The 15,945-nt window shown below is 35.1% G+C and overlaps 1 protein-coding gene across 7 annotated transcripts in view; it reads right to left on the bottom strand.

Annotated features, from left to right (window-relative positions):
• Nucleotides 1–378: 378 nt before the first annotated feature.
• Hepacam2 (HEPACAM family member 2) overlaps nucleotides 379–15,945 on the bottom strand; it is a 41,906-nt gene continuing 26,339 nt past the window's right edge. For 3 of the 7 annotated variants that reach the window (XM_040291509.2, XM_078040415.1, XM_021720386.3), the window contains exons 5-10: nucleotides 9,145–9,270; nucleotides 9,036–9,060; nucleotides 8,913–8,950; nucleotides 7,557–7,630; nucleotides 4,585–4,694; nucleotides 379–1,045 (exon numbers count right to left, since the gene is read on the bottom strand). In XM_040291509.2, the coding sequence (XP_040147443.1) occupies nucleotides 1,042–1,045; nucleotides 4,585–4,694; nucleotides 7,557–7,630; nucleotides 8,913–8,950; nucleotides 9,036–9,060; nucleotides 9,145–9,270 (377 nt within the window). In that variant the 3' untranslated portion in view covers nucleotides 379–1,041. Of the gene's footprint in view, nucleotides 1,046–4,580; nucleotides 4,695–7,500; nucleotides 7,631–8,912; nucleotides 8,951–9,035; nucleotides 9,061–9,144; nucleotides 9,271–15,945 lie in introns of those variants that run through there. The other 4 variants (XR_013435300.1, XM_078040416.1, XM_040291510.2 and 1 more) reach the window with 4 other exon arrangements.

The raw sequence follows: 15,945 nt of genomic DNA, 5'->3' as shown, positions 1-15,945 counted from the left end.
CCCAATGAGACTGGGCTACACCTCCCTGAAACCCAATCCCTTGCCTCCTTTGGGTTGAACATTCTCGAATGTCCTCCCCTCAATAAATGGGATGATTTCAGGTGTGCTCACTCTCTTTCCAACAGACCCTTAAGGCCGAGAGCCATCCCTGATTCCTGCAAGCAAAAGGTATTTCTCTGTGTTGCATACTTCTTTTGCCCTTTTCTTGTTGATGTGGCCAGCTCTTGTGAACCAGCTCAGGTTGCCAGCCCAGCTAGCTGGCAATAGTTCTCTATAATCTACATTTTATTGTACATTGGAAAATAAGGGTAAGAAATCTAACACTATAATCTGACTTATGTAATGTATTACTCTATAAAATAAAGAATCAAGGCCATATAAAAGCAAAAACAGAATAATTTTATTTGAATCCATTTTTCTTTGAACAAAATAAAAACAAGGCTTCAGCAAGTAATTCTTTAAGCATGTTTGCAAGTCTTTTTTCAAAAACACCCTTGACAACCAGGTAGAAGGCACAGTCTTACTTTGGAACAATCATCCTTATTATTTTGTGGCACAAATAACAAGAAATAAATTTGGCGACTGAAAATTTTTTAGCCATCTAAACAGTAATGAAAATTTAATAAAACAAGAGCCTACTGGAAAATTTACAAATGTTAATCCATAATTGTAGGTGAGATTAGGATAGCATCAATGTTGATGAAAGTAGAAGTACAGATTGGAATGCTTTTTGAGATAAATTTAATATAAAAGAGTGATGAGGAAGCTTCATTTTTTCCTTTCTCTCAGTCCCCATGATAAGAATGTCCATTGAGAAATATTTCCCCACTTTTGGTGTGGTGTGTAACACATTGTATGTGTGCTGGAAAATCTGCAGTCTAATTTGTATAAATGCTTCTAATCTGCATTTGAAAGAAGTAATGAGTAAAAGGCATTGAGTTTGAGTTCTTCATTGATTCCAGATGAATTTATATTTCCACAGTTTCTTCCAAAATGCCCTTTCATTATTTCACTCCAATGTACTGATTTGCCCATGAAATCTCACCTGGTAAACAGATATAAGGGATATGTGAACTGTTGTATAAATATCCAAGTCTATAGGTAAAAGAACTCTAAATTATTCTATTTCTTTACATAGTTGTATATCATATGAGTGAAATTTTAATTAATAAATATGAAGAGTAAGCAACCATTAAACTCTCTAGACAATTACCTTTTGAAACTCAAGGTTTTCCTACTTGAATGTCCTGTTTTCAAGATAATAACAATTATCTTTGGGTTCAAAACAAACTGTGCCAAGAACATTTAATGATGTCAACACACAGCATTTCAAGAAATACAAATATAAGTTCAATAAACAAATAATTGGGCTGAGTACTTGGATATGAACATGACCAATTTACCAATTTGTTAAACGCCAGCCCAGTTAGCACACAATCACATGTACTCAAAAAAAATAGTCTAAGAAGCAAAGGATGAAATTGCTTGGCTGTCTTTTTTACCCTAGAAGTGACTGTGAAGTCAAGGTTAAAAAAAAAAAAAAGCAGTAAGTTAGAATTCTTTCCTAGTGCTTGTACATTCACTCTAGGAGTGAGGGATAGAAGAGGTTTGCTAACCACCTGCAATCCTGCATTATTCATGAAATTGATCTTTGAATTTAATTGGACCTAGAGAATAAAAACCATAAGCAATCAGGAGAGAAAAATGGTCTCTGCATCTATGGACAATATTTATTCTATGGAGGAATGTTTATTTTATGAAGGATCATTAGTCTTTGGTTTAAACAACCAAACAGGAACTTGCTAAACTAAGGAGTCCTTAAAAGACTCAGTCTTATTTACATGTCTGTGAATTGACTGTAAATAAAATAAGTGCAAAACAGTTTGTGATGATAAAAAAGAAAACACTATTCTTTTTAAAAATTTATAGTAGGTAACATAATCTGTATGGAAAGAAAATAATACTTTTAAAAATGTTAGGTTCCCATTTGGATAAATTAAAAGAGTGATAGAGAAAGAAAAAAATTTAAAGGATTTTAGGGAGAAGGAACAGAGACTTGAAGTCTTGCAGAAAATAAGAGGACACCAGGTACTGTGATGTAGGCCTGTAATCCTGGCAACTCAGGAGACTGAGGCAGCAGGTTGCAAGTTCAAGGCCAGCCTCAGCAACTTAGCAAAACCCTAAGCAATTTAGTGAGACCCTGTGTCAAAACAAATAAAATTTAAAAAGGGCTGGGGATATAGGTCAGTGGTAAAGTGCCTTTGGGTTCAACTCCCACTACCAAACAAACAAAAATAAAAAAACCAAGAGGAAGAGAGAAGTACAGACTCAGGAATGGAAGGAATCAAAGAAGGGAAGAGAGAGCCAATGGAAGACAAAGACACACAGAGAACAAAACAAAAGAAAACAAACAAACAGATCTCAGAAGAGGAGAAAAAGGTGAGAAGAGCAGGGAGCTGAGAAGACACTCCCTGGTGGGCTGTGATCAAGAGTTGATATCCTGATGCCTTTCATAGGAGCATGTCCTTAACTGAAGTTTTGCATGTTCCCTTATGCGTTTGAAAAAAATAATAGGAGCAAATTATATTTAATGCTTTCATAATTATGTTAAAAATGAATCCTAATGTTATGTATAACTAAAAAATTCTAAATAGAAAAAGAAAAGCATTTCTGCTTAATTTTTCACCTTCAAAAGATTTTTTTCTGAAATGAACTTTTAGATTCTTAAGCTATTCTAAAGATTTTATTTCTGTCTGAAAGTCATCTGGTCTCAGAGGATGATTTTTTAAAAAGAGAATCAAGCTGGATACGGTGGCACCTGCCTATAAACCCAGGCTGAGGCAAAAGGATTGCAAGTTCAAAGCCAGCCTAGCAACTCAATGAAGCTCAAACAACTTAGCAAGACCCTGTGTCAAAAAAAAAAAAAAGTGCTGGGGATGTGGCTCAGTGGTTAAGTGTCCCTGGGTTCAATGTCTGGTAAGCCCCCCTCTACCCACAAAAAAGAGAGGGACTCAGTTTTCTCATATGCAAAAGTAACCAAATCACTTTTGTGTTCTGAAATTGTAGTTGCCATATTCACAATTTTAACTCATTATTTGTTTCATATTTAGGTACTTAGGAACCTCAGAGGGTAAACCTCAAATTTTCATTTGGTTTGCTTGCATTCTAGTGGGCAAAGTAGGTATTTAGAACAAAAGATACATAGAAAATAAGTGAATTTACTGAATTCAATCCTCTAAAGCAGACATACTTTCAAAATTCTGGTGATAGATATGCTAATTAACCTGATTTGACCATGACATAATCTAGACATAGATCAAAACATTACATTAAACCCCATAAATATGTAGTCATATGTCAATCAATCAAAAAAAAAAAAAAAGGAAGGAAGGAGAGAATAGGAAAGGAAAGGAAAAGAAAAAAAAAAAACATCCCCTAACTTTCTATTCCAGAGAGTAAAGAGGGTTAGATATCATTTCATAGAGTTTTTATTTTTAAACAATCATGGAATAATACCCCATTTTATAGTAGTCTATTAGAGTTATAGTATATTGCTTTAAACTACTTTTTTCCCCAAATCATTAGTTTCTAGTTCCACCAAGATCTGTTTCTAATTTACCTGACTCCAGATAACTTTCTGGGGTCCTCTAAAGTGTCTTGTCACTTATATGAACTTTAAGTTACTGCATAGTTCCTCCATTCCCCCCTAGGACTGGGGTCTCCTCCCCATCAGATAATTTTCTCATGTAGTCATTCACTCCTAGCTGTTATTTTTGGTATTCACCCAGAGGTGTGCATGAATTACTTTGCTGGCACTGTTTCTGTTGCCAGAGGGGAAGTTCCTGGGTGTAGTTATTGATGTTCTTTTCAGAGTCAATAAATGACAAATAAAGAAATGATGGAAGATGATTTGTGGCGGTTATGCCTGCAGGCAGCTGCAGTCCACAACAAATAGTCCATTTCATTATTTCAAAAGACTGTGGGCTCAGTTTCACCATCATGAAGAGGGGACAGAGACTTCTTTCTTAGTGACAGCTTTGAGCTTAACTGGATCAGTGGTTTCCTGACTTTAGCCTCAACACAAGTTTTTTGCCATCTCTGAGAGACCAGTCCTCTTGGTCTGGTATTTGACGCTGTCTGTGCTGTGGACCTTCCTTAGGCGTTTTAATCCTGGTCCTATTTTTACTGCCAGATCATCCTGGCTCTGATATCACCATGGCCACTGGGAAATCATGAAGATAACCAGATGGCTTGAGAACTGACCTGAACATGCCTTTCATCCCTAGATGTAGATTCCATGGGGGACATACCATGAAAGGGAGAAATGTACACAACAGACAGTTCATTTTAAAGCTCTGCATCTAGCCCACTGGCTCAAGGTCATGGTCCCAGAAGATATATGTGTGTTTGCCTGTTTTATTTCTCCAAATTATTTTCAGATGGGCAAATGTCCTATACATTTTCAAATGTACAGAAGCTATGATTTCCTGTTTTAATATTTTTCTTCTGAGACTTTCAATAAATTCTGAGGATAAATGCTAGGTAAGCTCTTCCATAGCACCACCAAAGAAGATTCATACTTACTCTGGATGATCTTGCTGTTGGGCAGGGATGTGCTGAATAACTTCGTAAATTGTACTATGCAAATCTTGCCCTGATACACCATTGGAGGCTGGAATAGACCTACTTGGCATCTAGAAAATATGGCATATAAAAAATTAGCCAAGACTAGTCAATAGTATTTCTTTCCACTATGCTATAGAGTTGAAAACAACTGGCGGTTGTGATGATTAGAGAATTAGAACCTAGAATGTTTGTTTCCTCCTTGTTACAATTTCCAGTACTTACCCTATGGTGGTTTGTGCAGCAACAAAGCTATGAGGTCAGAAAAGGAATATAGCTTGACAAAACTATGACTTTTTTCCCTTCATTGAAGAAGAAGGCTGTCAATACTATACAGGAAACATAATAGGAAGGAAAAATGGCAAAGAGGATATAACAGAACAGCTTAGAACCAGTGAACATATTATCTCTTATATGACATCTTCTCAGTTAACCTTTGACACTATTTGCCAATTCCATGTGAAAAAGTAGCTTAAAAGATTAATATATAGCCAAAATCCCTATTCATGTTGCAAGAGACAATACCAAGAAATATGGAGTACATGAAGGGAGATATTTTGGTTTGGATGTAGTAATGGGCTCTAAAAACTAAAGGCTTGAGTGAATGAGAAAAGAATAGTAGGAATTTAGTAAAAACCATCCTGTATATTAATACTGCTGCTGACTTTCAGTCCTTATTTACATAGCTCCACCTAGAGGACAGTGTCCTGGCCAAGTCTGAGGAGTTCCCTATCTCATCCCAACTTGGTTTGCTGGGTTATATTAGAACATTTTTGCTTCATGCTTTTCTGGAGACTGCCTGTTTTCCTTTTACTTACTAAAGCTTTATTATATGTGAATTGTCCTATCATTTGGGTTGAGGAGTTTTGATTTATGATTTGTACTTGAGAAAGAGTCTTGATTTTCTTTGGCATCGTAATAGGCAGGGGCTATGATAAAAGTGATGATCAATAACTTAACCAAACATTAAAACTATTGAATACACACATTAGTTCATATCATTCAATTATTTTCTGCCCATCTCCTGAAAGAGATGCTAAGTGGACAGTGAAATGTACAACAGATAAAGAAGTAATTTCATTTGTGCATGCACCACAATAAACCAAGAGATGATTTCTTCAAAACTAAACAAACCCCTAGCAATTCAATTTATTTTCCTTAATTCCTTCAATTTTACGATATTAGTTTTGTGGGCCCTTGTTTTGTTGGTAAGGTCATTGCATTGGCTGCTAATTTTCCCACATCTGCCATCCTGGCGACTTCTCCCTCAGATCCTCCTCCTCCCATCCTGGTCTCCATTCTCCTCCTATGGTTGTTGGTTTTGATTTCTCACTTCTTCCCCATAGCACCTGGCATGACCAACTAAAGAACTTCAGACGTTTCATCAGGAGTTTTCAGCTTTGAAAATGGCCATAGCTCCAAATCAAGTTATTCTCTGTTTATGGCACAAATAAGAGAGCCTCTGAGTTGCATTTAAATTTCTCTGCTTCAAATTCTTGAGGATTGTAGCATTTTGAGTCAATAGAGGGCCTCCCAATTTGTATCCCAAACTTTTTAGTCCTTCATATTTACATAGCTCCAATAATTTTTCACAAGCATAAATTTAAGTTGTTTTTTCTTTACACAAATCTCACTCATTTCCAATGAATTCCTAGGAATAAAATTGTGCATTATTTCAAATAAACTTGTAGCCTCAAAGATTGAACTACAGGTCCTCTTGGTTCTTCAGTTTCCTGCTCTACCAATTGAAGGCACACCTTAAAGTGGTGCTGTCCCTGTGAGAAGCTATTTTAAATAACTGATCCATCAAATATTTATTTTTGTCCTTTTGGTTGTGAAAATGAAGGGTGAGCCAATCCTGCCTGGGATTGAATGGGACAATGCAAAGCCTTTCCAGGGGAGAGTTCTTTTCATCTTATGACAATGTGGGCACTGGTGTTAATGACTTACCCTGAGGGAGTAAAATGAAATCCAGTCAACTCCTCTCCATTACTCACATGGCATTTCTGAAATAAAGTCTGTGGCCAGGAAACTTACTGGATGAACCTTACACACGGACAGAATGCTCTGGACAAGAAAAGTGACCATTTTCTAACAGCAACTAGTTCTTAAAAAACAAATGGAAGTGAGAATTCCCAGAAGCAAGACATCCATTTATGACCCCTTCCATAAATGGACTATCATAGGGGAATAAGGAAGAAGAGGGAAAACTGGTCCTATACCAATCTAGAAAAATGTTCATGTGATTAGCTCAGAGTCACATCTGTCCGTCTGTTAAACAAAACTGAGTGTTTTAAAAGATCTTTTTTTTTTCAGACTGAAAAAAAAATGGCTTTGACTGTACAAAAACTTCCTTCTCCCTTTATTAATGAATGCATCTTTAGGATAAGAATAAAAATGTATACCTGCACACTCTGGTCTATATTACATGACAACTTTCTTATGAAGAGCATGAGGTACCTTCAAGGATAAGATCAATCAACATTGAAGTGCCCTCAAGTGTTATGAAGAGGAAATGAAGGGAAACTGAGGAACAGAGAGAGTTCAGTGAAGTGATGGGCTGGACTGCAGTCACTGGAGTAATGCTGAAGTACTTAAACCTGGGACTCTGGATCCTCTATTTATCAGTTCTCTTGTCTTTCAATTTAGTTATTCCTTCTTTGTTAAGCTAACCAGGTAAAGAATACTTATTACTTAGTGTTGCTTCCTTGTTTGTATTAGCTTATAAAAACCGAGAAAAAAAAAAAAACGCCTTAGCTAACTCCCCAGATCCAGCCACGTCATTCATTACAGAGTAAGTCAACACTGCTTAATGCAGCAGGGGGAAATGCAGCCATTGGACTACACTGCCCAAGTTCTTAAACAAATGCTGCTTACACCTCTGGTGAAGCAGAATTCTACTTCTTGGTTAATCAGGCACTAGGAAAACCAACCCTGGGAACACCAGAGGCATCTGGAAAAGCAACAAATTCATATATTCCAAAGTCATCCAGAGCATCTTCATGGCCTGAAATAGAAAACAATACTACTTACAAATCCAAAGCTTTGACTTGCAATTGTTGTTTTTTAAAACCATAGTAAAACATATTGTCAAATTAAATGGTATAGGTACAAAACCAATTTAACATTTCCTAATGCCCTGTGGTCATACTGCCTTTGAGCACTGTTGGAAATCAGCCCTTCTGAATTGAAACTGAACTGGAACTGGAATTATTCTTAAAGCCTGAGGTGGAAACAATGTATTGCATATTCACATACACACATGAGAACAGGCTTGTCCTTTGTAGCCCTCAATATTTAGATTTGTGGACACCAAGGTTTTAGCATTTGATGCACCCATGATAGCTACTGCACCCCGCTCTATCTAACAGAGATCACCATAATGGAAAAGAGTAACTATAGCTTCTCAGATATATAAAATATCATACAATACAACATGTCACAAATATCATCTGTAAGGTGATGGAATTGGGGTGGTAGGAAGAAGCCAAATGATCTCAGGGCCCTTTCCTGTTCTGCAGGCAATCATTTGTAAGTAGGCAAGGGCTAGCTAAGAGGAATAAGTTACACATTTATTAAGCATCTGGGTATTAGGTTCTTCACCTACGTAATTTTAATTCTCATAGCAACACTAGGAAGAAGTTTTTATCTCTATTGTATAGATGAGGAAGTTGAGGTCAAGAACAATGATTTTCCCAAGGGGAATGTGGCATAGAAGGGATTGAACAAGCTCTTGGTGATGCCGAGATTTTGCTGAGTAAAATCTCCATTGTTAACTTGCAACAACTCAGTGCAGAGTCAACAGCGAAGGTAATGAGGGTCAAGTGGGGACAAAGCAGCAGCACTGGCCCTGCCAAACCTCCAGTTCCTCTTCTGTGTGGGATGGAGTGGCTGGCATCCCAGCGTCCCTAGGAATTAACAAATCGAGACAGCCCTTTGGCATTTTCAAAATAATAATAATGAATAAATGAACAAGGAAGGATTCAGCAGAACTCAGTAATTATGGAAAGTGATTTAATCTCTGATCCTTAGTTTTCTTGCCTGAAAAACAGAGTTGGGAGTGACTTCCAGGCTTCTTTTACACATTTTTGTGGCTTACATAAAATGAATATAGGGACAGAATTTGTAAAGTGAAAGCGCTAGTCAATTATTATTATGAATATTATATTATTATAGATACCATACTAATATCAGCTTATTTTACTTCTATTACATTGATAGTAATATCACTAATTCAAATAAAAACATTAATTAATGTTGATTATACCACTTTTTAGACTCCCCATTACCTGAAAATGTTTGTGCTCTCCTGTATTCTGTCTCTGGCCTGAAAAGACAAATAGGTACTTCTATCAGGGATAATAATTGAGGAAAAAACATTCAAAAATTATTTCCATAGAAACATGCATTACCTGCCTTCTAGCTTCTGTTTTATAGCTAAAACCCAAAGAGAAAAAAATATAGTAAGATGTATATAAAAGTATGTATATATAACTTAATTTTTTTCTAATCTTTACCTACCTTTGTAGGGTTGATATTTTTTCCATAGGAAGAGAAGACACATGGATATAATCAAAAATAATGATATTCCAGTTATACTTGCTAAAGGGGACAATGATTTGCCTTTTTGTGCAAGTTTCTCTAGTCCTAAATAAAAAATAAATATATTTTAGTAATAAATTACTATGTGATTTTACATGTTGATTGTCATTCAATATGTTAAATAAGATGGTATTACAAAACTAGAGAGACACCAAATGAAAGGAGCAAACTTATTTTAGAACACATACACACCCATCCACATAAAATTCCCCAGCGATATCTGTGATGGAAAACTTGTGTGGTAAACTGCCTGGGATAATACTGGCACATTGTACTTAATGAGCAAATAGCTCATGTCATACTTCTCAATTGTATTTGCCACTGCAACTTAAATCTATGTCAGCTCATTGTCTCTGCATTCCCAGATACTGGATATTCTCACTCTCCCTCCCTCCCTCCCCACTTCCTTCCATCTCACCTTTTTAAATGTAAATTTTGTAAGGGGATGGTGGTGTATAATTAAATGTAGAGAGGTATTGGTCAAAAATTAGTAAAGTATATTTGAACTAATCAAGAGAGGTCAATCCTAAAACTCAAATGAATATGATTTTCAATAAATTGTTTAAAGTCTCACCTTGTGACTAAAATTCATTTTGTTTTGTAAGTTTATTCCCTTTGTTAATATGACTGTAGTATATGGTGCTAATAGCTAACATCTGCTGAATACTTGCAATATGTCAGGTTGTGTTTTAAGAATGCAGGACACATTAACTCACAGACTCCTCCCAATGATCTTATCAGGGAGGTGTTATTTCATCATCTCCTCTTACAGATGAAGAGGCCAGAGGCTTTCCCCAGGTCACTCAGGTTATAAGTGGTAGATGTGACCCCAGGCTCTTAACTGTTGATGCCACCTCTCTCTAATGTTATTTTAACACAATTTATTAACCACAGCTATGTTAATACCAGCTCCAGATTATAATTTGTTTAGTTATATTTAACCTGTATAGTAGGAAATAGTTGTGTCCTCCACAAAAATGTGGAAAACAGATGTCATCCATATTACCACGTGACTTAGATATTGACGTGGAAATGAATCATGGTGGGTGCTTGTATCTGTCCAGATTCAAGTAGAAATGAAAGTCATCTTGTGCCAGTTCCATTCTGGGTGTGGTGAAGAACATGTGGCCATTCAGCTCTGCACTAAATATGAGTCTACATGCTGTCATACTGGATTGTAAATCTTTGTTGAGGTCTTTAGCAGCCAAGATCAGCAGGAAGCATTGATCTTCCCTCAGTATAGACCTATCTACACTTTCTTGTCTTTTCCACTTAGAATAGTTTCAAAATGTAGTGTAGATGATACATTCCAAACTGCTGAACAAGTCATGGAAATCCAGTTATCCCTTCTAACTTCCCCAAGCAACACTGTTCCCATATTTGACTTTCCCCTTGAGTACACAAGAGATAAACAAAATTGTTTTTTATTAACAAAAATCTTCATTTCTAGTGAGAAATTTATAAATTTCTAATATGTATTCAGAAAATTTCACTCTTAAAATGCTCTTCTATAGAATAACAGTTGCATGATATTGCCTTTAAATAGATTTTAAGTTAAATTCTTTTTTTAAAGCCGGATAGCAGAAATACACATAAAGTGGTTTAAAATGAACTAGAATGACATTTTATTGGTTCTAGACCTAGATTAAACATCATAAAATGTAAGAGAACAATAGTTGATCTCCTCTTTGTTAATAAATTGTACAAGACATAATACTCTCCAACTGTTAGAAAGTTGGCTTTCCAGTTGGAATTATTTTAGCACTTTGGTGATTTCATTGTGAGGTCTTAGTGTCTCTCTCTCTCTCTCTCAATATTGTATGCCTGCTTCATAGATTTGTTCTCTATAAAGAGCTTAAAGAACTCTGAAATTTTAGGTGAGCCATTTGATTATCAGGGGTTTTGATTTTCACATTGATAAAAGGAAAAGGTGAGAATGATTGCCTTTAAGTTGTCTTCTTGATCCGATACTTTATGATTTGGAATAGCCAGAGAGGTTTACAAGTTTATTATGTAAATAGGACACTTTATATGGTGGCATACTAGTAACTCAGTCTCAAAAAATTGCACATTTATACCTACATTATTTATAAATTTTATTTATATAAAGAATGAGTAGCACATAATTTACAAATAACAATAAAATATGCAATATTCTTTATTGTTAATTCCATATAGCTATTAATTTCTCACAGAAGTGCTTTTGTTGCTTTTTGCTGAACTTTTATTTAAATCTATAGTCAACCTGTGAGTGAAATTCAATGAGTTTTAGAATCCAGTTTGACAATATTTGTCTTTCAGTTGGAATATTTAGTTCATTAATACTTAATGTAATTACTAATATATTTTGGCTTAGATCTACAATCTAACTATTCTCTATTTCCTGCATTTTTGTTTCTTTTTCTAAATTTTCTTAATCAACATTTTATTTTATTTCTCTCTTCTTGTTAGTTACACATTTTTATTTGTTTCTTAGACTTTAGAGACTTAGAAGTCTTAATCAAAATTACACTTTTAACTTTCCTGCTTTTTTCTGTTTCCACAATGCAAGAAAAAATTCTATATAAAAGATGGATCTTTAAAACTCCAGTATTCAAATTTTAATCTAGTATGCCTGACTATAATTCTATGCTGTTCTCACCATTTCTGACTGACCACTATACTGAAACCCAAATACTTTCAGTTTTACCAATCGGAGGTACAGCAAATAAATCAAATTTGTTTTCTGTTTTATGCTGTATCAATTGGTGGAACTCTCACATCTCCCTGACAACTCTCTTCTTCAGAGTCAACATCTCTAGATCATTTTGGTGTTTTTTATAGGAGTGGTTTCTAGATTCTTCATCATCCTAGAAGTATACTTTTGGATGTTAAAGAAAAGCTCATCGATTTCACTCCTAGGATGTAAATCTACAAGAATTCATACTCCACTGTGGTTCCCAATAAGATAAAGGCAAATAGAATCCTCTCTGAAATACTGAAAGTAAAAGAAAAAGAAACAAAAGGGCTGGGAATGTAGCTCAGTGGTTCAGCCTAGCAGGTGTGAGATCCCCAGCACTAAAAAAATAAGAAAAAAAAAAAGAAAAGAAAGAAAGAAAAAAGTAAAGCAAACAGAAAAATAATCAATTAAAAAATGTCAAATAATAGAGTCACTTTTATCACTTTCAGCAAAGGAATTCTCTAGTTCTTCATTTTAGATCCGATATTAAAATTAAAATTAGTTAAAGGAATTTTCAGATAATGTAAAATTAAACATATGTATTATGTGTATATAAAACCAGATGTGTATTGCTTCCCATTTACTTATAGTTATATCATATCAATAATAATTAAAATGATAAAAACTTACAGCACCAGTTATAGGTACAAAGAAATAATGTCAGAGAAAATAAAATATTTGCCATAGTAAGTTCTAGAATAGAATCTGAAGCTTTTTTGTTTTTTTTGTTTTTTTTCCTGACTGGGAATTCATTTTTTTTCTCATTAATCTGTGCTCAAAATTAGCAAATAGGTTCCTATTAATCAGCTTTTCCTCTAGCCTTTTCTAATTCCACATTTCAGGTGCTTCAACTCTTTCACTTTGTGATAACCTATCTTTATCTAAATTCAATAACCTATGACTCCTCAAACAAGAATGAATAGCAGTTAAGTCTCTTCAAGCTTCTATGATGTGCTTTACCATGAGTAAAATTGCAGGAAAAAAACCATTTTATTATAACCTCAATTTTTTTTCTTAAACTTAAAAATAGCTGGATAAGGCAGTACATGCCTATAATCCCACCTACTCAGAGGCTGAGGCAAGGAGCATTACAAGTTCAAGATTGACCTAGGCAATTTTGTGAGACCCTGTATGTAGCTTGTGGTGGAGCACCCATGGGTTCAATCCCCTTACCACAAAAAAACAAAACCAAAAATTGCCAACAACAACAACAAAACCCCCTGAAGATATGCTAATTCTTATTTCAGAGTACTTCTCATTGTCAGTCAGCTCTCTGTGGGACACTTCTATAATTCTGGAGACCATTATAAAGTTTAACATATGATGGTGACTGGATGTTTTATGCTAAGATACATTTCCCCTAGTCTCCTTTGTTTGTTAACTTTTTGTCTCTTTTGATATGTATTTGCTGAAATGATCTAATTTGCACATTCTCTCCTATACAGGATTACATTCTTCCCATCCCCCATTTCTTCCTATTTTTTTTAGACTCCTTCCTTATTGCCCTCTTGCCTCTTTCCCTTGGCTTCTGTTTACTCTACATGAGAGAACCACGTGTTGGTGGCCAGCAACTGTCAGACCCAAACCTTGGCTGTGTCAAAGGCCAGGCATCCTCCTTGGGGATCATAAGAATGAGGGTGGTCCTTTTCTCAGAACAAAATCTCTTTCTTAGCTCCCTTCTCTTCTGGAGTATCCTGGTTCTCTGTTAACATTGCTTGTATATTCCAGAATGCAAATCAAAGGGCACAGCTATTGTGGTTTCAGCCCTAGATAGTGTGGTTTGGATACACAAACTTTCACAACTCTAACTTGAAAACAAGACAGTAGGGAAATTCTGACCCCATTGCCCCAGAGAATGTATGTGAATCCCCATGCAGTTCTGGACACTTGTACGACTTACCCTTTTTCTCCTTTTATAAAGTTTACACTTTTCCTTAGCCCACAGCATACTATCCTTCCCATTATTTAAACATGATTGACTCGTTTACTGAAGCCTGAGTGCAAATGCTATTTGCCCCCTCCTTAAGCAAACAAATAAAATGGAATAACATGTTAAATGCAAATATGGGCAAGAGGTGTGGTATCCATGGTATCGAAACCCTGCTGTTTGAGAGACTGCACCCAAAACAGGAGAGCCATATGCTACCACTCACTTTGTCTATTTCTAGATCAGAATGGAGTCTTTAGATCTCTCCTATCCAATCTGTTCCCTGATTATGGCAGCTGATTCATATCCCTATGGAGTTAAGACGCCATATTGAGGGGTATGCTATTTCCACACTCCAACACGGACCCACCTGAAAAAATACACTTATTCTGTGGTGGGTGCCCAGAGAGACGTCATACAAGGTCTCAGGGTCTGGATGTCAGGGTTGTAGTTCTATGTCAATTGTTATCTACAGAAGCCCAAAGTGGAGACCAAAGTGGAGACCTTGACTTGAGAAATTTATAGATAGATACTAAATATTTTCTTGGGTTCTTTTCCTATTCTCTTTTATAAAAAGATGTGGAATACAAGCAATTGTAAAAGTCATTGCTTTCTCAGTATTACATACAAATTCAAAATATTTCTATTATGATTAAATCTCAAATTATGGCCACGTTATCTTAAGGAACTTATATTATTTATATACTTGAATGCCTTCATTAATTGTGAATCTTCAAATTCTGTTTAGATAATTACATTTCCATAAGCACTTTCACTTTATTTTTTATGTCATAGTGATTTAGGCTCAGTTAAAATTCTGAAGTAGAGACATCTGCATTTAAGAAAGTCCTAAATTAGGCAATAAAAGAATTACTTTTTCAAAATACAGATGCTAATTTATTATCTTATAGCAATTCTTTCTTTGAAACTTCTAGATATTGTTTTTAGTAATAGACATTTCATAATTTCTCATTAACATGACATTATACACTTGTCATGGATGAACCAAAGTATCTCTATATATAAAGTATTAAATTGGCTAAGATGATGAGATATATACTCTGTATGTATAAATATATATATATATATATATATATATATATATATATATATATATGAAAAACATATATCAAGGTATGTAGTTTATATAGTGGTTAAACAGACTTTGAATTCAGATAGTATTTTATCACTCATTAGCTGTGTGACCTAGCCCATTGCCTTTAGTTTCTTTGGGATATCTATACTGAGATGCAGAAAGGTCAATTAATAACTCAAATTAGATGTGAATCATAGCCCACAGAGGTAGAAGTCACCATCTGGTTTAGTTTTATACAGGCAGAAAAACATAGAGTTAATTGCCACATTCTCTAGACTCCTTCCCCCCAACAGAAAATCCACAATAAATCTTTTGATTATTTTCTGACCATGTTATTTTCTCTTTGTATCTGTGACCTTGGAGTCATCTTTGATTCTATTTTCCTTTGCCCTCATATCTTATTGCTGAGACTTTTTGGCTAGACATGCTTTTTGCCTCATTAGAAACAAAGAATTTCATCTAATTTCCTACAACTTGACTCTGGCTGCACCACATTCCAACTTGGTTCTGGAAACATCTCAAAGACAGGTGCCCTATCCTTCTAAATGATGTCAAATTCCCCTCAGATCTTAATAAAGCTTGTTCTTCAGTGTGGATGGTCAGTAGTGCCAAACTGACAGTCATTTATAACTATAGGTAGTGTACACTTAATCTGATTGCAGATAATAAATTAGCATCTGTATTTTGAAAATTAATTATTTTATTGCCCAAGATTTATTCATTTGGAAACTTAGAAAACATTAAATACTTAATAAAGCACATCAAAACTATTCATTTTCCTCTAATTTTGCTGTTGTTTGAGTTAAAGTTCTGTGGACATTTGGGGGTTGGAAAATAGCTCTGAAAACCACAAAGAGGTCACTAATGTTGACAACCCTGAATCCCTCTGAAAAATAAGCACCTGTTCTTCTTATTTACTATAATAACAAATGGTTGGTCTTTGTACAGGTCAAACAGGTTTTTTAGATTTTTATAAAA

Source organism: Ictidomys tridecemlineatus, chromosome 2 (genome assembly GCF_052094955.1).
Source record: "Ictidomys tridecemlineatus isolate mIctTri1 chromosome 2, mIctTri1.hap1, whole genome shotgun sequence".
Classification (NCBI taxonomy): Eukaryota; Metazoa; Chordata; class Mammalia; order Rodentia; family Sciuridae; genus Ictidomys; species Ictidomys tridecemlineatus.
Note: the sequence above shows the minus strand (reverse complement) of the source record. Positions and strands in the feature narration are given on the sequence as shown.